The sequence below is a fragment of the Crocuta crocuta genome, unplaced genomic scaffold, assembly GCF_008692635.1.
Source record: "Crocuta crocuta isolate KB4526 unplaced genomic scaffold, BGI_CrCroc_1.0 scaffold167, whole genome shotgun sequence".
NCBI lineage: Eukaryota > Metazoa > Chordata > Mammalia > Carnivora > Hyaenidae > Crocuta > Crocuta crocuta.
Window position 1 is genome coordinate 9,359,190 of NW_027532406.1, and position 26,399 is coordinate 9,385,588.

The 26,399-nt window shown below is 35.9% G+C and overlaps 1 protein-coding gene across 1 annotated transcript in view; it reads left to right on the plus strand.

Moving 5' to 3' along the window:
• The window catches only part of CTNNA3 (catenin alpha 3), a 1,601,461-nt gene that overhangs the window by 1,524,638 nt on the left and 50,424 nt on the right, over positions 1–26,399 (plus strand). Inside the window, exons 16-17 of the mRNA XM_077778723.1 lie at positions 5,079–5,184; positions 15,531–15,665. Of these exons, the coding sequence (XP_077634849.1) occupies positions 5,079–5,184; positions 15,531–15,665 (241 nt within the window). The remainder of the gene's footprint in view (positions 1–5,078; positions 5,185–15,530; positions 15,666–26,399) is intronic.

Here is a 26,399-nt window from a genome sequence, read left to right on the forward strand (position 1 = left end):
ATTCTCAGACAATATTTCCTTTCTTTCATGGGACAACACCTTTTCCCAACTTGAATCCCAAAGGTTCTTTGGATACTAATACTCAGGATGATTGTTAGCGAATTATTCACTTGCTGATTTTCCAAGGACTTTTCTAGAGTCCTCAAAACTTGGCAATAACATTTTACAAGAAAAAGTAACATCCAGAGGGAGAGAGTTGCCTAATTAAAATTTCATGATTGAATAGTAGAAGAACAGTGTGTCCTTGCTTGAGTCTGGTACCTCTCTTTATCTCATCATTTTTGGTTGCTTTCATGATAATTATTTTTTTTCCTTTTGTATCTAATTTCAGAATTACAAGTAAAAGAATTTTGGTGGTACTCTGGTAGAGCTAAATCACTTATCTTGGAGAGTTTATACTACCAAAAATATGTCACGTTATAAGGAGTTAAGGAACAACCTTGAACAACAATAATGACTGTGAGCACATAGAGTTTATGGGTATATATATTTTATATTCTTATGAGAGGATATTATGACCAAGGTTATACAGAGTCATATTGTCATCAGATAAGAACTCAGTTGAATCAATTTTGTTCATATTGTTGGCAAGTATAGTAATTTTTAAATGAAAAAGTCCAAAGAAACATATTCCTCATCATAAAGGGATGAGGAAAATAAAAAGTTAACATTTGCTGAGCATCTAATATCTGCCAAATATTGTGGAAAATATATGATTTCATAAATCCTTACCATGTGGCAAGTAACACAATCATTTTAATGAGTAGAAAATAAGCTCAGACCAACTGTTACTTACCCAAGGCTACATCGCTAATAAGCAGCAGTACTGCGATGCAGACAAAATGTATTTACAGAGTCGATATTCATTTCACTCTCTCCATGGCAGCCCCAAGTTTAAGTGTTAGAATTAAATGAAATAACTATGTCTAAACCTATGATACTCAGATAAAAGTTCTATTTCTTGTATTATAAATGAACATAAAAGTATTATCTCCCCTCTAGCATGGCTTATGTAATGGCTGAGTTTGAATTTGGTGTTAAGAATCCAAGGAAAGGAGGCTGGGGGCACCTGGGTGACTCGGTGGGTGAAACTTCCAACTCTTGGTTTCAGCTCAGGGCATGATCTCATGGTTCATGAGTTTGAGCCCACATCCGACTCTGCACTGACAGTGTAGAGCCTGCTTGAGGTTCTCTCTCTACCCATTCCCTACTCACAATGTCTCTGTAATTTTCAAAAATAAATAAATAAACTTGAAATAATTAAAAATAAAAGAATCCAAGGAAAGGAGGAGAGGGAGAAAGGATACTGATCTAACAGAGAAAAGTAATAGAATCTCAAGAAAAAAAAAATCCCAGGACTATAGTCTACTAAACCACTTTAATTATTTCATGACTTTGAAGTCATGTAATGTAGCACATTTTTATTTTGTTGGAACTAGAAAACAGATTTGGGTTGTGTTCCTTGAGGCTATTGTGCATAAGCAAGTCACTTTTGGTGGACCTCTTAACCACTCAGCACCTAAATCTAACCCTTGGCTTTGCTCTCTATTGCATTCATGCTAACTGCCATCAATGACTAAGGAGATCTTTTTAATATTTTCCCTATATTTTATTATTTTTAATTGAGGTATAATTGACATATAACAATATATTAGTTTCTGGTGTTAAAAGTGATTTGATACCTGTATGGTGAAATTATCACCACAATAAGTCTAGCTAGCAATTAAAATTAATAGTTTAAATTTATTCTAGTGTGTTTTATTGGAAGAAGTAGAGGATAGTCATTTAAAAGCAGATTCTGTGGCCATTTTACTTGAGGTCAAATTCCAACTCCAATATTTACTACCTGTGTTATTTAATAAAATATGTATTTAATATCTCTCTTCTTCAGTTTCCTCATCTGAAAGATAAGGATAATAATAATTCTAAACTCGGGGCGCCTGGGTGGCTTAGTCGGTTAAGCATCCGACTTTCGCTTGGGGTGATCTCGCGTTTGTGGGTTCGAGCCCCGTGTCGGGCTCTGTGCTGACTGCCAGCTCAGAGCCTGGAGCCTGTTTCAGTCTGTGACTCCCTCTCTCTCTGACCCTCCCCTGTTCACGCTGTCTCTCTCTCTCTCCTAGAAATAAATAAAAACATTTAAAATAATAATAATAATTCTAAACTCATAGTGTCCTATAACGATCAGATCAGTTTGTTTATGGAATAGCATTAGGTACTATTATGGAACAAAATATATACTATCATTGTTTTCATCTATTAAATGAACCACAATGTCAATTTGGTCTTGAATAGGGGAATAATATTATGTTATCAAAACTTTAGGGGCTACAAAATGCAAAATATATAATAAAGTCTTTTGTTTTCTTTTCAATCAGTAGCAGAAAATACCAATTCATTTCATAGATTGTCTCTGAAAAAACAAAATAGGTCTATAAACCAGATCTGGTTTTCTTAAACCAGATCCCTATGTACTTGAACTATTACCCATCAGCAGTAGCATCTCATTTCTTGTGCTAATCAAAAGAGAAAGAAGGGAGAAGGCAGGGGTAGATGACATAAACAGGATGAGGATGGGGAAGGAATGGGAGTAAAAAAATGGCTGAAAGGTTTATGTTGCACCGATAGATCAGGTTTCAAAGGTATTATCCCTTTCACTTGCCTAAAATACCTTTCCATGGCATCAACATTGCTGGATTATTGCAACAGTTACCATTATACCTTCTCACCTATAGTTTAAGAATTATTTGGCAGACTCCCTTCTCTGGGGCTTGATCTGCTCTCCTCTTGGAAGAAATAGATTATTATCGCAACCAGTATTTATCAAAGATTTCTGGCCTCCAGTTCCTTTAAAATATTTCTGAAGTTTATTCCACCCTCCTCTGGGCATCTTTCTCTATAGGATCCAAACTCAATGATTTAAGACACAATTTGCTGACAGGAGATCCTGAGAACCCATTATGAAAATGAAGGCAGCAAACAACCTTTGAATGTATTTCCCAATTTAAAAACCCTTCATTACGTAGCACATTTCAGGCTGGAATGTTAAAAATTTATCATAGTTTCGGTAATTGCAGCTTCCTCTGGAAGCTTGGCATGATGTGGAATCATTTGTAAAATGTGTATTTTTTTGGACCCTCAGTAGGAAGTTTGCCAGGCAATACATTTAATTAGGAACATGAAGAAGAGAATAATTGTGGTCTGTCATAATGTATTACTTTTAAATTCTACATGTGTTTAAGATAGTGGTCTCATAACAACGCATGAATTTAAAGCTGAAGGCAATTTGCCTTTCATCAGTTCCAGGTTTTTATATAGGGAAATATATTATTTTGATGGGAAGAGTACATTAGTTACATTCCTTAGATGTAACTCTTGGACCATTGTTTTAGCTACAAGAGTGTTAGCTGCTCTGCTTAGAAACAACCTTTGTCCATTTTAAGACCTTGAAAATTGATACATTGCCTTGCAAGCTTAGACAGCTTTACCAAAGTTTAACTTCCTCTAGAGATGCATAGAAATAATGGAAACACATCGCCTTTTCTGAACATAACCATGTATATAACATCTAGTTCTGCCTGATGCATTAAGTAAATTTGATAAGAGCAACTCGAGTTTTGTAATAATTAATGTCAATTTAAAAAAAATACAAAGGAACCTATGTCAGCATATTCAAGGAGGAGAGGTATGGTGATAGCCATGTACTCAGGCCAGGTTTTCATTGTGTGAAACATGCAGTTCCATTTTTTCAGGAAAGCTTGCTTATCATAAATTTTAGAGGCATCATGAAAAAATGCAACAGAAAGGCCGTTTTGGTATACAGGGCACAAGTGTTGTGGTATTCAGGTTGTTAAGTACAGAATACTCTCATCATTTACCTTTACATGAATCTCCTCTGCCTTTTATTACTACAGTGACAGTCTCCTTAGTGAACAGAGATTTCCCTTTCATAATAAATTTTATTAGATTTCACATTAGGGCATCCTCTCTCAGGATCACTCCAAGGTGTAAATGAGACAGGGACAGAGATTATTTTCATTCCCCTTCTAACCACTGTATTTTTGCATCTCAGAATCTTCTTTTTCTCACCCTAATTAGCTTAGTCTTCCCTCCTATATCCCTCAGTCTTTCTCTGCACTCTTTGAAGCATCAAAACATTACTTTAGAAAGTGATTCCTTCAGGGCTCCATTCTGAGCTAGGGACAAGGAACAGAAACCAAATTAGAACGGTCTGCGTGTTGACAGTCAGTAGAGGATAAGGAATTGGATGCAAGGAACAAAGCTGTTGGGGTGTATGGAACAGTTACATTCATGTAGGTGGCATTGTTTTTTGAGAAATTCTCAAAAAGTGTAAGGAGTACACTTCTTTCTTCTTACCTAACTTGTAAAACCAATAAACAAACCCAGCTTTTATTCTATGTCATTAGGAACCAAAATTAAAGTAACAACCACAACAATAATAATTTGTATTGTTGAATGCTTATTTTCCCTTAAAGCCATGTTCTGAGCACTTTTTAGACATTAGCTCATGTAATCCTTAGAATGGCTCTACATGGTACACACTACTCTTACCACCAAGGAACCCTGGGCACAGAGTGGCTGTTTATCTTGCTTGACTAATAAAAACAGTGAAAAATGGTCTGTTTTGGGACTCCAGATTAATACCCAATTGCTATTGTACTACAATTAATGAATTGTGGAAAAGATATAATGTGGTAAAAATGAAATGCAATTAACTGAAAGACTGTTAAAAAAGGATTATAAAGAGAAAGATAAAAATGTAGACTTGGTGATGAAAGCACAATGTTGAAATAGATATATATAGTGTATAAGCAGGTCTCAATCGCAATGCTGAGGTTTACTCTAAAAAATACTTCATAATGAAGATCAAATGGAGTCCAGTATTGGCAGTATTTCCTGAGTCTCAACATAATGGGACTTCTTTTGTGCCTCTCCAACATTGAAGTACGTAAAGCAAATGACCAATACTCTGGGGTGTAAATCTCACACGCATGTGTATGTGTTCGTATTTGTATTTTAGCATGATTCGCTGAAATTAATATGCATTATTTTGCTTTAAGGGGCAAAGGACCACTAAAGCATACAACTGATGTGATTTATGCCGCTAAAATGATATCAGAATCAGGATCAAGGATGGATGTCCTTGCTCGACAGATTGCTAACCAGGTGAGTTCTCTACAAATGGACATGACAAAAGTCCATGCTAATTGCTGTCTACCATGAGACACCAATGAAAACAAAGCTGGATTTTTACTTTATTAGATTGATTTTCTACAAATTATTATTTCAAAATCTTATTTGATAATTAATACACAAGTACTGGGCAATTGATTCGAAGGAAAGTTATTTCTTAGGGCATTATTATTATTGTTATTGCTTTTATTATTATTTAGTGCTTTATTGTTTCTTAGATTTTTGAGCTTCAAATATATTCAAATTACTTAAAACACCAGCGTTTTGAGTTTCAAATATATTCAAATTATTTTCATAGGCTGTAATACTCAATATCGGTATTTTTTCTTACTACCTTAGATTTGTTATTTTTGCTCTTCAAAAATCAATCTTTTCTTGAATTGTATTATGTTAGGTTTTCAATGTTAAAATTAGATTCTGATATTCTGTGTAAAAATGTAAGACAAGTACTAATTGGTAGAATACTAAAGTGAAGATATAAAATGTGGAAAGTGTATATGACTTATGGAGATAGATGCTAAAAGTTTTTAAATACTTAGTTTCCATCTTTTTTTTGTTTGGTTTATGTTTTAAATATTTTTAATTGAAGTATAGTTGATGTATAGCATTTGTTTCAAGTGTACAACATAGTGATACATCACAAAATGCTCACATGATAATTATTGTTGATATCTGTCCCTGTACAAGATTATTACAATATTATTGATGATATTCTCTATGCTGTCCTTTTCATCCCTGTGATTTATTTATTTTATAACTGGAAGTTTGTACCTCTTAGCCCCCTTCACCTACTTCACTCTTTCCCCTAATAGCCTTCCCTCTGGCAACCACCAGATCATTCTTTGTTTTGTTTTGTGTTTTAATTCTTAAACTGTTTTAAAATTTTATTTATTTTATTTTTATTTGAAATATAATTAACATATAGAATTATATTAGTTTCAGGTGTATGACATAATTGTTCAACGATTCCATATATTAGTCAGTTCCTTTTCTTGATTTCTCATGTCTCCGTTACAAGTTTCTAAGCAACAGGGCCGCCTGTGTGGCTCAGTTGGTTAAACGCCTAACTATTAGTTTTGGCTCAGCTCAGGATATTGGGGGTTCCTGAGTTCAAGCCCCTCATTGGGTTCTGTGCTGACAGTGTGGACCTTGCTTGGGATCCTCTTTCCCTCTCTCTGCCCCTTTCTGGGGCAGACATGCTGCCTCTGTGACTCTCAAAAGTAAATAAATAAGTCTAAAAAATAATTTTCTAAGCAGGACCTATATTATTAATTACCTTTTGCCAAACTTTAATAGAAAAATCTATCAATTTCTTTAGTTAATACATTGAGAAATCCAATTAATATTTCAAACTGATATATAGTATTACTTTGTAGGTTTTGTATTACTTACCTTCATAATATTTATTTCCCTCTGGGGGAAAAAAAAGCATTTTTCCTTTTGACTTTGCAACTATTCCACATTATTTCTTGCCTATATACTTTGAGGGAAACTTTATTGGGCTGCTTCTTATTACTTAGTCTTTTTATTCTCTGCTTTTTGAAATACAATCAGCCAAAGCATATTGTTAGATATTTCTAGATATAAGGGAAGAGAAACAAATAAAGAATACTAACAGAGACAAATATTGTTAAACATTTATCGAATATACATGTATTGTCAATATCTTGCTATGTTAAGGATTCTAAACATTCTATGAATCCATTTAGTATTTACAGTTAAAAACAAACTTTATCCTAATATAATTCAAAATACAGCATGAATAAATGATTGAAGCCCAAATCCAACCATAGTTTTCTGTATTTTAGAATTTTATTGCATTCATTTTATGAGAGAGACCAAATAGTAGTATAGTTGAAACATAAGGAATTAGACAGATTTATGTGTGATGGTAACTTTTTAAAGATTTAATGATTACTGCCAGTGTGCCTCTGTTTCTTTTGGAATGCAAAGTTTTCAAAGTTCAAATAGTTGTGTCACTTGGAATTTTCTTTTTCTTGTATTGATCTTCTTTTTTTAAATTGCATCAGAACCACCTCTCTGTAGGTACTTTTATAATATAGTTTTATTACATTATACCATTGTTTTTTTATTCAAGTTAAATGGAAGAAAGTAAAAGTATTGTCTTGCTTCCCACAGCTTTTACATTTTAAACGAAGATTAAAGAAATAGTCATTGAATAATGAAGAATTACAGATGACCCTCTTTGGCTTTTTCCACTTCATATAGGAGAGTAGTTTCAAATTAATTACTTTTGTTCTGAACAAATAGGGTTATGAAGAATCAAAATTGAGAATTATGAACCTGATTCTTATTATAGGGATCATCTGGGAAGATTGTCTATGACTGTGCTTCTGATGTTTGATAGATTAACAAAAAAAAAAGTTAGACAGAAAATAATGTATGAAATTTATTGTGGAATTCATATGAATAACGTAAGCAAAACAATGTTCGGTGTCTGTGTATTATGAAAAATATCTGTTGGAACATAGGTTATTTTCTATTTTGAACAACATAATTAGTTCTAAATTTTTAAAACATTTTTTATGGTTCTTTCTAGTCTATTTACTACTAGAGTGTCAGAAGATCAAACATCAATCAATTTTCAATTCCACCCAATATAGACATATATATCATAAAAGTCCATATAATATATATATGGTGTTAAAGCAATTTAGAGTCATTCTCTAAGGTTTCAGAGTCAAAGGTCATATGCAAAGAGAAAGAAATGAAATCACATTAATTAAGGTTTCTAATTGTATCTACTTGCACTTTCCTTTTCCTTTTTTTTATTGTTTTATTTATTTCTGAGAGAAAGAAAGAGAGAGAGAGAGTGAGAGACAGCATGAGCAGGGGAGGGTCAGAGAGAGATGGAGATACAGAATCGGAAGCAGGCTCCAGGTTTCTGAGCTAGCTGTCAGCACAGAGCCCGACGCGAGGCTCAAACCCACCAACCGTGAGATCATGACCTGAGCAGAAGTCGGATGCTTAACTGCTAAGCCACCCAGGCACCCCTCTTTTTCCTTTTTTTTTTTTTACCCTTCTTTTTGTCTTGCTTCCTTGAACATATATTTATTGTGTGTAGCCAAATACAATTTACTACTCTGGCTCTACCCTAATTTTCTGTTTTAACATCCAGAACTCCAATGTAAGCTCATTTGTCCCAAATTGGCCAACATCTCTTGGGCCAATTGGAAGTATCTCCCTGGTGTGATAGGTTATATAAGCCATTCAAGACTGTGTTGCTTAACTTCTGTAGAATTCTGGTACGAATTCTATCTCCATTAGGCAATATATTCCTAAAGGATGGAATGTTGTTAGCTATCACAATTCTTTTAACATTTATTTTTTAAATGTTTATTCATATTGAGACAGAGAGAGAGAGAGAGAGAGAGAGGGAATGAGTTGGGGAGGGGCATAGAGAGAGGGAGACAGAATCTGAAGCAGGCTCTAGGCTCTGGGCTGTCAGCACAGAGCCGGATGTGGGGCTGGAACTCACAAACTGTGAGATCATGACCTGAGCTGAAGTCAGATGCTCAACTTACTGAGTCACCCAGCACCCCACTCCCACAATTCTTAAACATGTTCCTCATGAATAAAGAGAATAACAAGCTAGAGAACTACCCTTCTTACAAAGCCAAAATTCCAGACTCTTAGTACACATCTCTTTAGAATCCTCAGTTCTACACTGTAATTCATCATGTTAAGCAGGTATTCAAAATTAGATGAATTGGGTAACACCTCACAAGGTAGGAAAAATACACAGATCTCAATTAGTTAGAGAAACTATATATTCCAAATAGGAAAGAGATGAACAGGAACCGAAATAAAATAAATATCTACTAAAGCATTTTGCCCAAGAAGAGGACAAAATTAGACTTTCTTACCTCTGAGTGCTGTGTCTGAAGCCTAATGCTCCTTCACTGTAATTTTGCCAAAGTGAAGATATCCATAGTATCTGCTGGGTACTTCCACCTAATTATACCTGAACACAATTAAAATGAAATATTAATGTTGAATATAATCAAAACCAATGCCAATTCAAGACAAGATGACATTTAAAAAACAAGATAAAGAATTATAGCCAAATATACACAATGCATTTAATTATGAACAATTGACAAGTATAATTTATATTGATATTTTGACAAAATATTGTCAGTGGCTAGACTCATTTGAATTATTTCTCTGATGATGTTATGAGAGTCAAAAATATATTCTAATAAAAATATACTAAAAAGAAACTTCTGAAGCATTCACTATGCCATTCTAACTTGTCCCTTAAGAATATAATTTCTAGATGCATTTGTGATAATATTTGTATTTTGATGCTATTATCTACCTGAAATTTATTTTGAGCAGAGATACTGATACTAGCATTGTTTTCCAGATTAATGAACTTTATAAAAATAAGTGCATAACAGGGGCGCCTGGGTGGTTTAGTCGGTTAAGCGTCCGACTTTCGCTTAGGTCATGATCTCGCGGTTCCTGTGTTCGAGCCCCGTGTCGGGCTCTGTGCTGACTGCCAGCTCAGAGCCTGGAGCCTGTTTCAGTCTGTGACTCCCTCTCTCTCTGACCCTCCCCTGCTCACGCTGTCTCTCTCTCTCTCCTAGAAATAAATAAAAATTAAAAACAAAAACAAAAAAAAAGCGCATAACAGTTTCTCGGGAATCTAATAGGAATAGATAGATACTAAAGTAGTATATTATGTTTGCATCTTTTTATTGAAGTATAGTTGACGCACAACATTACATTAATTTCAGATGTACAACATAGTGATTTGACAACTCTATATGTATGCTGTGCTCACTACAAGTGTAGCTACCATCTGTCACTATACAATGCTATTATAATACCATTAACTATATTTCGTATGCCTTTGTTTCCCTTCTATGCCATAACTGGACGCTGGTATCTCCCACTCCCCTTAAGCCATTTTGCCTGTCCCTCAGCCCCCATCCCTCTGGCAACCATCAGTTTGTTCTCTATATTTATGGGACTACTGCTTTTGTTTGTTGGTTGTTCTTTTTAGATTTCACACATAAGTGAAATTATATGATATTCTCTTGTTTTGCCTGACTTATTCCCCCTAGCATAATACCTTTTAGGACTATCCATGTTGTTGCAAATGGCAAGATCTAATTATTTTCTATGGCTGAGTAATAGAAACATCAGTTTGCTAAAGACCAATGGTGATAGACATAGAAAAGAAGAAAAATGTTCAAAGTATGCTTCAAGGGGTAAAATCATCACATATGAATGACTGACCAAATTTAATGGATGGGAGAGAGAAAGAAAGCACTATTCTTTGAGATGGATAATAGAGGGAAAAAATAGTAGGCAAGATGGATTCTGAGATAGTTGAGGATTATATGCGTTGAGTATGAAGTGATGAGACAATGAGATGGACTGGGCAAATCCAAATGTTCTTCTGAAGACAGGGCTAGATGATAAAGATTTAGTAATTTGTGATTTTGAAATAGCTGAAGCTGGAGCAGTATGTACTATTGTCCAAGTAGAAGGTGAGAATCAAAAGATGCCCAAGAACAAAAGCTGAGGACATCAATGAGGCAGCACTGAAAAATTTTTAGAAGTCATGGTCACAAACAAGAAGAGACAGATGGGATTATAGGGTTGACAGAGGGTTTCTGTTTTGAGGGACATTATATTGATAGATTAAAGGTTAGAAAAATGAGATATTAAAAGAGAAAAAAGATGGGATCATTGGTGGTCTATGGATCTTAAGGAAGGTGAAAGGAAACAGCCTCTGAGCTAGAGTAGAGTTGAGAAATAAACCCAAGGGAAGGTAAATGTCCAGGACTCAGAGCTCTTTGCTATCACTGACTGCTTGAAATTTCTGTTCTAGAAATTCTCAATGACTCCTAGTACTTTTTATTAACAAACTTTGCCAGCCTAGCAGAATTTAAACTGCTCTCTGTAATTGCAAAAGTCATTTTAAATGTGTCTTAAATAAAGTTTATACTCAAGCATGGGCAAAAAATTGCTAAGTTTATGGCATAAAGATCTTTAAAAGTATTCACTTTGCTAATTCACTCTTAAAATCCAAACCAGAACCAGAAGGTAATAAATGTTTTGTTTTGTGTTTTTTTTTTTTTGTTTTTTTTTTTTTTTTTTTTTTTTTTTTTGTTTTGTTTTTTTTTTTTTACTTTTGCTCTCATTACTAAATGATGTATTCTGTACTGGTACTAATTACCTTGCCAGAAGAGTGAAGGCTGGTTTAGCTTGAGAAAACCACCTAAGCTGATATGCCATCTGCTTGCCTGTAGTTAAGTGTCCCGGTGGTTTAAAAANTGGGTTTAAAAAAAAAAAAAAAAAAAAAAAAAAAACTTAAAAAAAAATCTATGCATTAAAAAGCTAACCAGATGCCCTAGTCAACATCTCCAGTTGTAATAAACTGAGAAATAATAACCCATGCGTGTTATGATTTTCTACACTTGATTTGTCTAAAAGTCCCTATCAATGTTGTTTTAAGTTATTTTTATGCAAATTTTATTTGGAAAAAAAGGCAGGGTCATGAATGTCCTATAAATTTAGGACCAGAATTTTTCTATCACTCTCATATAAAAATGTAAAAGGTAGGGAAATATTATTTGATTTGGTGAAGGAGGTTTGGCAAAATAGAAGAGCATTCTTAAAGTGGGAATGATTTGTTCTCCTGATTCTGCTTCTAGGCAGCCAAAATCCACTCAGAAAGGCTTGCTTTCCTCATGTCAATAGGAAAGAAGCCTTTAATAAATTATATAGCTTTGAATATACCAATTAGTATTTTTTAATGTCACCTATAAGACTATGGTCTTTAGGTGTAACCAAGCATTCTCATCAATTCTGGAAATAAAAGGAGAATCTGGGTCAAACAACTTTTAACTTCAAAAGTTGAACTTCATATTTTGTATTCATTTGACTCATTGTTTCCTTAACAGAATTACATAATTATAGTACGGCCTTGAAAGGGTCTCTTGAGAGAAACTACATGTTTTGCTTAAACTTGAGTAATTGCAACATTGGTTATTGGTCAAGAATCTAATTATTAGCTTTCAAGTTCAATTTTATCATAAATATGTAGTGGTGCTAAACTTTAAGGAACAAATCCACACTAATCCTACTTACAGCTTACCAAAAAAAGTGAATGTCAATATAAGAAAGAAAGTCACAAATCAGAGTGATAATTTATTGTTTATTACCTAAGGTGGCAGGAAGACTGATATCATTCCTAGATTGTGAAGATAGGAAGTGTAGCCAGATAATGTAAGTTTGAATACCAGCTCTACCATTTGTTAATTAGAGAAGTCAGTTAACTTCTCTGTTTTTCAGTTTCCTCTTTTGTTAAATTATGGTAGAACCTACCTTCTGGAGTTGGTGATTAGTAAAGAGTTAATATAGGTAAAGCACCTAGAATAGTACATGACAGATAAAATACTGTATGTATTATCACTGAGTCCATCAATAGGAACAAAGAATAGATAGGACCATTACTCAGTGAAGACAAAGAAAATGGCTTTTTGAATATATGTCATATAGAAGACATCATTGTACAGTGAATGAAATAAAGGTAAATTCAAATCTTTAGACAAATCATATATTCTATAGAAAACTCCATGTGCAAATGGGCAAAATAATAATATAGACCCAAGTAAAATGGCACAATGAAATACTAACTTAGAATTATTCACACAAAGGACATGGCACAGTGTCCCACACATAGAAAATACAATCAACTTCCTGTCATGATAACTTGTTACTTCAGAAGAGTGCTGGAGACATAGTGTTCGCATGAATTCTCTCTTTCCTTGAAACCATAAAGCTCACAGTATTCTGTGATTTAAAAATTTTTTTTATTGTTTTATTTATTTCTGAAAGAGAGAGAGACAGCATAAGCAGGGGAGGGTCAGAGAGAGAGGGAGACACAGAATCTGAAACAAGCTCCAGGCTCTGAGCTGTCAGCACAGAGACCAATGCAGGGCTCGAACTAACCAACCGTGAGATGATGACCTGAACCGAAGTCAGAGGCTTACCCCACTGAACCACCCAGGCACCTTATTCTGTGATTTTAAAAAATGCACTTCAGGGGCACCTGGGTTGCTCAGGCGATTAAGCATCAGACTCTTGATTTCTCCTCTGGTCACAGGATGGAGTCCTGTGTTAGGCTTTGTGCTGACAGAGTGGAGCCTGCTTGAAGTTCTCTGTCTCCACCTCTCTCTGCACCCCCTCAAAATTAATAAATAAACATTAAAAACACATAAAATTCCGTTGTTAGTGATTTAAAATAAAATGGATTATTAAAAAATGTTTTATTTATTTCTGAGAGAGAGAGGCAGCGTGAGCAGGGGAGGGTCAGGGAGAGAGGGAGACAGAATCAGCAGCAGGCTCTTGGCTCTGAGCTGGCTGTCAGCACAGAGCCCAACGTGGGTCTCGAACCTACAAGCTATGAGATCATGCCTGAGCGGAAGCCGAAGGCTTAACCGACTGAGCCACCCAGGTGCTCCGATAAAATGGATTTGAAAGCATATAGATATGGTTCAAATTCTGTTATTACATAAACTTTTCAGTGCTGGGAAAATGGTTATGCTTTCTAAATTTCTGATTTCTCATCCAGAAATTGAGGGAAATCCCTTCTTTCTTTTTCTTCTTCCTCCTATTTCTTTTCTATTTCTATTTCTCTCTTTCTCTTTGTCCTTATTTTCCTCCTTTCTCTTTCTCCATCTTTTCTTCCTTCTCCCTCTTTTTAATTAGTTACAGTTTTAATCCTTTTGAGATTTGGGGAATTACCGTTACTTCCTTGTTTAAAATTTGAGAAACACCTTGAATGTCTTACTATTATCTTGTCTAATTGTCTCTCTAGCTGGTTATTCCATATCTGGCTATTCCTTTTTATGTCCATGCTATGATGGTATCTCTGAAGAATTAATTTCTTTGCTAACTTTCCTGATTAACTTTGACTCAAGGGTAGTATATTCTCACCTTCTCTACACATTCTATAGCTATGTAACTATTCTATATAGAAAATATGAAAAAGAAACAATTCTCAGCAATTTTCCAACAACACTCTAATTTGTGAATTACTTGAATGCTTTTTGTGGTATTTCATCATACTGTTTAATTTACATTTCAAGTCATTAGAATTAAAGCTTTATTGACAACATTTTTATACTTATGGAAATTATATATATATGTATTTAAGAAATGTAAAATAGAAAGAAAACAAAATTATTGATTGTATCATGTTTGTTTATTTCATATTTTTCCAGTATGTTTTAAACACAAACACAATTACGTATTGTTTGTACAATTTGAATGAGATAGTATGTGAAATTTCAAATATTGTTTTTTTCCACCTTCTAAATACATTTTTCCAACTCCTTTGGACATATTTTCTTGAGACTATATAATATCACATTATATAGATATGAGTTCTTATTTAATCTTTTCACTATTTTTGGACATTTAAGTCATTTCCAAATATTATGATTATATATAATGCTGCAATTAATATCTTTGCATATAAATTATTGTCCACATTTCCACATCCTTATGAAGATGTACTTAAAGTACAAGTATAGTAAATTATCAGGGATTTAAGAAATTCTATTATAATTGCATAGAAGAAAAAGCTGAAAGATTTAAACCTGACCATAGATACTTACCGTGTTTTGTTGAAAGCCTTCCTCCAGAAAGTTCCTTATGGATGATATTATAGTATAGGAGACCATGTTTGGTAAAGAGTCTTAATATATTTCTAAAACATGTATGCTGTTTATTTCTTGGCTCAAGGTAGATCCATGACTGTTAACCTAAGGTGCAAATGATTTCATCTGTGTAATGTGCAATGATGAAAGTAACAGAAGATAATATACGGTTTGTTGTGGGTGTTTTTCATGCTCTTACAAATAAGAAAGGACAGACAATGCAGAAAAATAGGTCCCAAGAAATATTCTAATAATAGTAACTCTAAGTGAAAGAAATAATTGCATTTAAAATATTTCTTTAGATTTGCCTAAAATGCAACGTGAAGACTTCTAACCCTATCATAAATTAAAGGCAATTATTTTATGTACCTTTTCAAGTCTGAAAATTCCTTTACTATTATTTCCTTTGTCTATGCTGAAGTAATTAAGGTTGAAACATGAATAAACTCTTCTAATGGTGGAAGTATATCAGAAACTACATGGGCGTGGGCTGAGAGATGAGGCTCAATGACAATAATATTGCTGCCTTATGAGGTACCTCAAAGTCAGTATTTATTCAATCTTATTTTCTTATTTATTTTGTTGTTTCCATTTTTATCTTTTATGCATATTTAGTGTCCAGATCCATCATGCAAACAAGATTTGTTGGCCTACCTGGAACAGATTAAGTTTTACTCTCACCAACTGAAGATATGTAGTCAAGTTAAAGCTGAGATCCAGAACCTAGGAGGAGAGCTCATCATGTCGGCTGTGAGTAGTGCCTGGCTATTTTATCATATATAGATGATGCTTAAAACAAAACAGCTATACCTCTCCTCACCTCACCAAATCTTTTAAGTCCATGTAGGTGAGAATAAATGCAATTGGAGTATTATAATTGCATGAAATTAAATTAGCAAAGAATTCAACTACAGAAATGCTATGTCAGTAACTTGTCCTTATTTACATATTTTAGAATAAATCAGGATTTGTAAGCCACTGGGAAAAGAAATAGATATTAATTTAAAGCATGGTTTTCTGGCTTCATAAAATGTGCAGATGGAACTCTGAATTGAATCCTATAATTTTTATAAACTAAATGCCTATGGATTTGCAAATCAATGAAAAATGGCTTTATTACTATTAATTGGTATTTATTTTCCCATTTTTTATTTCTATAATATAGATTTTCAGGCCTTGAAAACTGTTATTTCTATATGTAATTGTAGAAGTGGAGCATGATAGAACATAAATAGATTTGGGAAAACTTTCATAAATTCTTTGGTGACCCTGAGTTTAAAACCACTATAAAAATGACCATGTTAGAAATAATGTCTAACTTTTCTACTCATCTTTTAATAACAGTAGATCATTTCTCTAGAGTGGGTATGGTAATAAAATAATATTTGATATCTCTATTAGATTCAGTTATCAGTGACTTTAAGAAGGACATGGACCAAGATTGTAAATTTAAGTTAAAGTGAAGCATCATGAACGTTCTAGGAACTTATATTCATGAGGACAAATGATAACAGCATATTATAAATTTGTAATTCTAAGACTTTTAAGGCCTGTCATTGGACTTTCCCTCCGTGAACCAATATGTTTTAAAAGAACATGATTGCAAAAACAAAAGCAAAAGGTTACCATCAAGTGTAGAAGGCAGGGAACTCATTTTTATTGACTACCTAGCTCTTGCCTATATTTTATTTTATTTGACCCTCACAATAGCATGCCAGAGAGATTATTTATTTTGCTTGTTTTATTCTCACTAACATTGGAAAAAAATGACATTCAGAAAAGTTGAAAACTTCCCTGAGGTCATACTAACAAATGTCAGAACTGGAGTTTACCTTCAAAGGCTTATGTCTTTTCTATTCAGGGGTACAGCCTGAAATCTATGATGACACTGATTACAAGCACACTGATTAAAAGTGAATAATTTGGAAATTATGTCTAGTAATTATTAGAGATAAAAAATATTTCATTTACTTGATGTTACCGTTTTGTAAAGACACAAACCAATACAACCTGTGCAATATTAGTGCCCTGACTCTTTTCAAAAAAAATGTATTTTAAGTAGTCACAGTCTATATACACAGAAACCGATGTGGGTGTATGAATACCTTACATGCATATAAATGCATATATACACATATATGTGTATATACATATATACACATTTTGAAATATTGTATCTTTACTTTGGATTATTAGACATTGTCTTCATTTTCTCATTTAACATTATACTACTTTAACGTGTAAAATATTATTTATTTGTAGATCTAAGTCTTTCTTCCATTTACTTTTGTCTATTTCACACAGCCACCTGTTCACCATCATTCAAAAACCCTAAATCCATACGAATTTTTATTTTCTCATTACCACTTCTGCAGGTTGTTGAAGCTAAACTTTCACCAAAAAATACTGTTAAAATATGTTACTGTTAATTGTACTTTCAAAATATAACTTCCTCCATATGTACAAATGAGTTTGTATTTCCAGTTTGGTACGATGATTCAAATTCACAAATTTACCCATATTTTCCCATAGAGTAGGCACAAGTTTATAATCCATGATTTACAATTTAAAAGCCGAATCATTACATAAAATAAGGAATAGGATTGCCAATCCAAAAGCATTTTGTCATCATTTTGTCCATAATTTGCATTTAGAAAAGATAAATCTGAACAAAAGAAACATTTCATGCCCCCTTTTATATACCTTACCGCCATCTGCTTTCAGGTAGATCCTGGAAAGCTTTTTAAATACATTCCATTTACATGTGCCGAGGAATACTTGCTTTAATCTCTCAGTGACCCTACTTCTTGTCTTGTCATCTTTCCTTTTTAAATTGAGAGGAAGCTCTAATTTATGTTGTCCTTTTTCTCTGAAATCTTTTGGAAAGTAAAAAGCACGATTCCAAAGCAGACACACTCATTAAAAATTACAGAAACCTGTTATTCAAAACTAGATTATCAAAAGTTCACTAAATAAATTTTGCATTTCAAAATCAGGTTCATGAAACATTACTTGTAGAAAATATATTTGATTAAAAGGAAGTAGGTAGAGTGATTTCTGGGTCTGGGGTGTTAGGGTTTAGGATAAAGAAGATGAATCCAGGGCATAAAGAAATGTGAAGATCATTCTCATAATAGACCATTTAGTTAAAATTATTTTCCGATTATTCTTACATCTATCTGCAAGCAGTTATTCTGAAATTATGTGTTTTATTTAGAAGGAAGCAAAGTGTAGGTCATCCAAAACCCCAACTATGATTTGAGCATCACTGTGTTCTGTGTTATAGAACATCTGGGGGAAAGAAAGATGAATACAGGATGCCTCCTTTAAGATGATTAAATGCATGCAAAGTTAATATACAAAATATATGTATATATACAAAAATGACTCTAAGACAATATAATAAGCTGTATGATAGCGGTACGCACAAAAGCATATGGTAGGAAGTGAGGGAATAATAAACTTCACTGAGGTGGCAGGTGGGCAAGAGAAAGCTGCACACCTGGCTTGACTTTAATTTAGGCCTCAATGAATAAGCAAGTGTATACTCATGGAGAGGGAGAGGAAGAGCATTCAAGGTTGAAGGCACAGCTGAAACAAAAAATATAGAAAGAGAGAAAGAGAAGGAGTCTATGGAAATAGCCAACAGCCTGATGTGATTGGAAATACTTGTTCTTGGCACTGTTGGTGTGTGTATCAGGGTGGGGAATGGAAGAGAAGCTGCGAACAAAATACGGGCCACTTAAAAAGGGTCACTTATAACATTTTAACCTTACCCTGAAGGCAATTGGGAATAATTGGAAATTTTTAAGTTTGAGATAAGCATAAGCAAATCTGTGTATTTGGAAATGAACCCTTTTTTACAGGGTGGTAATGGAAAGACAAGGGGCTGGAAGATAGAGGAGTATTTAGGAATGATTTTTAATTTATGTTTTAAAGTTTATTTATTTGCCTTGAGATGCAGAGAAAGAGAGAGAGAGAGCAAGAGCATGTATACTGGAAATGGGCCAAGAGACAGAGCGAGAGCGAGAGCGAGAGCGAGAGCGAGAGAGAGAGAGAGAGAGAGAGAGAGAGAGAGAATCCCACTCAGGCTCCACATTGTCAGTACAGAAGCCCAAAGCCGGGCTTGAATTCATGAACCCTGAGATCACTACCTGAGCAGTAGTCAAGAGTCAGATACTTAACTGAATGAGCCACACAGGTGCCTCACAGAATGATTTTTTAACATAGTCCAAGAGAATAGAAGTGATGCAGCCTCAAAGAGGCAAAATAAGAAAACCTGCAATGGCACTTCTGCGGCGAATGGAGGTAGGGAAGGCCTCAGAAAAGCCTCGGGCAGAGGAAACACCCTTAAGCGAGGAGGCTCAGGTAGAAACCTCTTCCCCACCACCACCACCCCAACCCCTCCTTCTCCAGAACTATCATGGTGTGTGGAGCAGATGGAGATGGGTCTCAAGATGCAGAAACCCAGTCCAGAACAGACAGGAAGATCAGGGTACTGAGGCGATGGGAACTCTGTGTGGTGAAAGAATCCCAGTGTCTGAGAGAAGGCAGCTGATGCTCTCCTTGTCTGGGGACAACAGGGCTTGAATGGAAGCCCAGCTGCCCAAAATCTGTGGGTCCTCAAGACTGCAATCTGTGTAGCACAGGTGTAGCTTATAGGTGAGACCCCACAAAAGAATAGCCCTAGAATCTTCAGGCCTACCCAAGGCCACCCTGGACACTTGATGAAGAGTTTAGCTTCAATTTATTTTATTATTTTTTTTATTTTAGGCAGAGAGAGAGAGAGAAAGTGAGCTAAGGAGGGGCAGAGAGAGAAGGAGAGAGAGAGAGAATTAAGCAGGCTTTGCACTCAGCCAGACGAGGGGACTGATCTCATGACCTTGAGATCATTACCTGAGCTGAGATCAAGAGTCCGCCACTGAATCCACTGAACCACCCAGGCACCCCAGGTTCAATTTCTTTTAGCCTCTAGTCCATCCTGGAACAGTCCCTCCACCCTGGGGAGTGTGGGGGTTTGTTCTGAGTGCAGAGCTTTTCCAGGAATGCTCTGACAGATGTGGGGTGGGTCTGTGCACAGCTGTTCAGTAAATTTGGTGCCACGACTGTTGGGCAGATGTGAGTCCAGAAATTTTGGTTACTGTCAGACAAGCACAGACCCATTTGTAGGTTCTGGGGAAATGTCCTTCTTGCCAGAAGGAAGTCCATTTAGAAAGCTTCTACAATAAACTAAAGTAAGTGTTCAGTATGTTGTAGAAAGAATGTTGTATTCAATCTTTAAAAAGTAAAGATGTCCATGTCTTTAAACACCTTTCAATATTTCTTGAACAAGAAAATAATTTAACAGCAGTGATTTGAGGTAGTAATTAGAGATACCGTATGCCAGACATTGTTCTGTCTGGATTATGGAACCTGACTCAGCTTCGGTTTACCCTTCAATCACATGAAAATGAAACCAACATGGCCTTCAGTGGCTATCCTCTCCCAATGAAAGTGGGAGTATATAAAAATTTAATTTAAAAAATGATAGCAGAACATGACAAAACTGTCTAATTAAATATGCTATTGCAGGTTAGTTTCCATAGCCACTTGACTATTAATGTACCAGTTTAGTAATACAGTAAAAATAGAACTCTAAGAAGATTAAAATGTACCTGGGTTACCGAAGGGCATTCCCATAAATTTTCCATCAATTGTTCCTCTAGTGTCCTTATGCATGGTGCCAAGTGGGAGAAGCAATTGTACTTTATGAAAGGAGTCTCATAATAAAGAAGTAAATATTTTTATATTCTAGGTTGTATATATAGAAAAGAAAGATTAATCTTAAGATTAATGCAGATATAAGCATAAACACATTCAGGTTCAGATGAATGGATCTTCTTGCTGATGGATCCCATATTTTGATAAAATGGGAGGACGAGTTGACTGTTAAGATTAATTTGAGTGTTCTATCCACAGTTTTATTTTAGCAAAAAAGAAAATTCAGAAGAAAATATTAAAATGGTTCTAAACAGTTAAAACTACGCTTTCCCCAAATGTTATGTTTTCAGGCCAACAATTCTTTTACACTACTTAAAACTGATTAATTATGTAATTTCCACATTTTGTTGTATTTCCTTTAATGTGTTTAATTGTGCTCCCTTACCCTGAGGCAGGTGTGCCAAAGCCACAATTTTAAAAATTGGATAAATAAATAAAACTAATCAGTCAAGGGGGAAAGATCAGCAAGACTGAAAATTTGCCAAGTGACTGCAATTCAGCTGTAGCAGAAATCAAGGGGCAGTGTGCACTCAATTAGGAATGATAGAGAAAAGCAACAATACAGCTATTGACCAAAAGAGCCACTAGGGCCTACAGAACTCAGGCAATTGAGTACAGAACGACTTAGTAGGTTAATGTGCTTGCCACGTTAAGACATTAAGGGAATTAGTTAATGAGCTTTCTCAACCTCCTGCAATCATTGGTAGTCATCAGGAAAATTGGGAAAAGTAAAAGATTTGGAAAATTAACTGAAGTATTCAGTGATTTTTAAAAGAGCTGGGAGATATATCAAATGGAATGGGGAGAGATGCAAGAAATGAAGGGGAGAGGAAAGTGATGAAGGCCAAGGAGAAAAAGTAAAAAGAAGAAAGAAGACACTTTGCCAGTACATTTAATTCTCTAGAGTATTTTTTGTTTGTTTTTAATGCTAGGTAGGAGGCAAATGAAATGATAGATCTTAGTAGTTCAAATAATATATTTAAAAACCAGCAAAAGTATGGGGGCATTATGTTCTTTTATATTATACTGTAGTGACGTAGACTCAGAAATCCTCTTGGTTTCTAGGTAATCTAGTGTCACAATGGATTAGATTCTCTTGAGGCTTCTGCTTGTGCTATTCATCCAGGTATAATAGCACTTGAAGGAATCTAGGAAATAATCTATTCATGTTATAACCATCTAACTCAGAGTACTCTCTAAACAAATAGGTCAAGGATTTTCAAAGACCTGCCTTTGTTCATGAAGATAGCTAACGGCAAAGCCAGGACCAGAATCTAGATCTCGTGTTCTTCACTTTATTGCTACTAAAAGTAAGCCCAATGGCCTTTTAGTAGGTTCACTAGCAAAATGACAGGGGCTGGAATGGATACATTCAGCTGGGGTGGTTGCTACAGGTATCAAGAGATAAGGAGTGGTTTTAATTGAGAGATATATGAAAACACTGAATGCAACACAATACTAATTGATAATACTGGTGATTTAATCATGCCAGATTCTTTTTTTTTAATTTTTTAAAAATGTTTTATTTATTTCTAGGAGAGAGAGAGAGAGCATGAGCAGGGGAGGGTCAGAGAGAGAGGGAGACACAGAATCTGAAGCAGGCTCCAGGCTCTGAGCTGGAAGTCAGCACAGAGCCTGACGCGGGGCTCGAACCCACGAACCGCGAGATCATGACCTAAGCGAAAGTCGGATGCTTAACCGACTAAGCTATCAAGGCGCCCCTAATCATGTCAGATTCTTAAGCCTGACCAGAACACGCTCTTCAGCTTCAACATGAGAAACTAACATGAGGTAATAGGGTAAAATAGCAGACTCCAAATTAGAAGGCCCACGTTGTAATTCAGACATCAGTCCCTTTGAGTCTGTTTCTTCATCTATCAATAAAACTAAAGTTTGGGATTAACTGAGGTCTATGGTCTCTTTCAACTAAGATTTTAGACTATCTTGTTTATAGTGAATAGCACATTTCTTTCTCATTTCTGTTTTGTATATTCTTCAGCTGTTTTCTTTGTGATTACTATGGAGAGTACATTTAACAGCCTAAAGTTGTAATATTCTAACTTAAATTTAGTCTAGCCAAACTTCAACAACATACACAAATGCTATTCCTTTAACAACTCTACCCTCCACCCCCTTTCAATTGTCAGTGTCACAAAATTACATCTTCATATATTGTGTGTCTACAAAACATAAACAAATAAAATTTTAATGCATTAGTATCTAAGATTATGTAGAACACAAAATGTGGAGTTAAAAAAAATTACATTTATATTAACTTTTAGATTAACAATTGTTCCTTAGAAATGTATTAGCTTCTTAAATCATGTAGAAACAATATATGGACTTCCACACCAATGTTACAATAATACCAGCTTTTTTTTTTTTTAAAAATAGTTTGTTGTCAAATTAGTTTCCACATAACAACCAGTGCTCATCCGAAGTGTCCTCCTCCATGCCCATCGCCCCCCCACATCCATCAGTCCTCAGTTTTTGTCAGCATTCAAGAGTCTCTCATGGTTTGCCTCTCTCCCTTTCCCCCACCATTTCCCCCCTTCTTCTCCCCCTTGTTCCTCAGTTAAGTTCCTCCTAATCCTCCTATATGTGCAAACATATGATATTTGTCCTTCTCTGCCTGACTTATTTCGNATGTTGGTTGAAGAGCATAGAGAAAGAGAGAAAAGACAGGACGGGGATGAGGCAAAATTGGAAATAGAATGAACAGGTAGAAGGGATAAGAAGCTTTTTTCAAATAGCTAAAGGGTAGAATATTGTTGGATAGGTGAGAGAAGGATGTTCGTGTTATCCAGAGAAACTATATAGTCTAGTTACTCCTGAGAGAAAGAGATGAAAATGTCGGTAGGTATAGAATTTACATCTACAGAATGGACTTGTTGTGATTGTTTAAGCAAGCCTACGACCAGAGTTAATCAGGTCAGTGCTCTGGGAAAAAAAGAGAGAAAAGAGAAAGAAGAAGAAAAGAAGGATATAAAAAAAGAAAAAGGGAGGAGGGCAGCTCTCAAGCAGGGATGGGCGCCGTGTGATCCAACGCCTCAGGCGGGAGCTCTGCCTTGGCGGTTGTGGGGAGGAGAGTGACGGTGCTCCAGTCCCTTCTTGAACCAAGCGCTGCACCTCGCTTTTTTGGGCGTGTAAACTCCCCGTACTGGGGGCGCAGCCAAAGTTGGTTGCACTCTTCAACCCAGGCCAGTTCCAATCTCCAAATCTCAGTCCGCGCGCCCCCTGAAATTGCCTTAGACAGAACTTCCCAGGCAACCCCTTCCGGGCAATTCCAGGCCTCCCACCTCGCTCTGGGGGTGGAGTCAGAATCGCTGCTTCCTTCTCTGGGTCAGGCTGGCGCGCATGGGCGGGGGCTTGCCTGCCGGGTGCTCTGAGCCCGAGCCCGCTGGAGTGAGGAAAACCGGGTCCCTCTATGTCTCGTCACCTGAAACACAAACTCGCGGAGAATTCTCCCAGTTTTTAGCACTTTGCCTTCCCTCCAGAGTTCCAGCCAGCCAGGAGCGCGGACGTCCGGGGTCCGCGCGGCTCTTTCAGGAGCCCAAGCCGCCCGGGAGGACAATGGCGGCAGGTGCCCCGCCACTCTGAAGTCCAGCCAACAGGAGCCAGCACAAAGATGCAGTTTGTGTGCTCAGCCCCGCCCAGGACCAGTTGGCGCGAGGGGACCTGGTGTGCAGGTATTTGGCAAGTACGGTCTTTCTGTGCACCGAGCGGAGGTTTTTCTGTTTCGGACTCTCTCCTTTCCCCCTCTCACTCCCCGTAGAGGGTAGAGGGGGAATCACCTCCCACCCTGGAATCTCCGATCCCGGCCCGATTTTATCTTCCCCAGTTCGCACTCACGTTAGAAGGCTCTCTCAGTGGATTCTGCGTCCTTTTTCTCCCAATCTCTCAGGTTTTGTAAGGTTTGCAATGGCTTCAGATCTTTTCCGTGTGATGTATGGGCGCGAGTGCATGTACGGAGCTCCTTACTTCTCTGCCATCTTGCCCCCTCCCCCAATACCAGCTTTTATAATGACCCATGTTTTTACCTTTACTGATATCTTTATTTCTTCATACAACTTTGAGTTACTGTCTAATGTCTTTTCATTTCAACTTACAGGACTCCCTTTAGCATTTCTTTTAGGACAGGCCTAGGGGTGATGGACTCTCTTAGCTTTTGTTTAGCTGGAAATCTCAATTTCTCTTTCACTTTTGAAGGAAAATTTTGTTGGGTATAGTGCTCTTGATGGACAGTTTTTCTTTTACCACCTTGAATATATTATCTCACTACCCTCTGGCCTTCAAAATTTCTGATGGTAAAGCTGCTGATTACTAATTGAGGTTTGCCTTTAAGTGATAAGTTTCTTCCCTTTTTTTGGCTTCAAATTCTTTTGTCTTTGGCTTTCAGCAGTTTGATTATAATGTGTCTTGATTCCTTGAGTCTTCTTTTTTTTTTTTTTAAATGTTTTATTTATTTCTTAGGAGAGAGAGAGAGACAGCGTGAGCAGGGGAGGGTCAGAGAGAGAGGGAGTCACAGACTGAAACAGGCTCCAGGCTCTGACCTGGCAGTCAGCACAGAGCCAGATGCAGGGCTCGAACCCGCGAACCGCGAGATCATGAACTAAGCGAAAGTCGGACGCTTAACCGAGTAAGCCACCCAGGCACCCCTTGATTGGCTTGAGTCTTCTTGAGGGCATAAGGCTTGGAAGTTTATTAAGCTTTTTGGATGTTAATATACATGGCTTTCATCAAATTTATGAAATTTTCAGCTATTATTTATTTAGATATTATTTCTGCCTCTTTCTCTATTTGGGATTCTCACAACAGATGTGTTGTTGGCTCAGTTATATCCCACAAGTCCTTCAGGCTCTAGTCATTTTTCTTCAGCCATTTTTCTGCCTATTCCTTGGACTTGTTCCTTTTTTTTCCCCCCGTCTTTAAGTCCACAAATTCTTTCTTTTGCCTGCTTAATTTGGCCTTTTAACCTCTCTAGTGAATTATTCTTTTAGTTATTTTTCAACTCTAGAATTTATTTTTGGCTTCTTTTTAGGTCTCCTATCTCTTTACTGATATTTCCAATGTGTTCATACCTCATTTACTTGACTTTCTTCACATCTTCCTTTAGTTCTTAGAGCAACTTTAAGACAATTGTTTTATAATCTTTGTCTAGTAGATCTGCCTTTATGCTTTTGCCAGGGATCATTTCTATTGGTATATACATATTTTTTCCCTTGAATGGAACATACATTTATTTTCTTTATATGATATACACTTTTTTTTGTTAAAAACTGATCGTTTGAATATGATAATCTGGTAACTCTGGAAATAAGATTTTCTTCCTTCTCTAAAGTTTGCTGGCTTATTTATTTGCTTTATTTTTGTTTTGATTTGTGGATATGTTGGGGGGAAGTTGTTTTGCTTTTTAATTACTATAGGCTATCTTTGTGCCAAGAATCAACCTGAAGAGAATACTGGACGTCTACTCAAGTCTTTTTTGAGCCTGTGTCTTCCACTGGGCATATGCAGTAACTTTCTAATTTTTCCTGTAGATGTGGTTGCTTTTGAATGTCCTAATTTTTCACATCTGTCTTCTAAAAGGAAGAAAAAAGGAGAAAAATGACAGGGGTTATTAAAGGTGCCAGACTTTTTTTTAAAAAATATAGTTTATTTTTGAGACAGAGGGAGACAGAGCATGAGTGGGGGGAGGGGCAGAGACAGAGGGAGACACAGAAT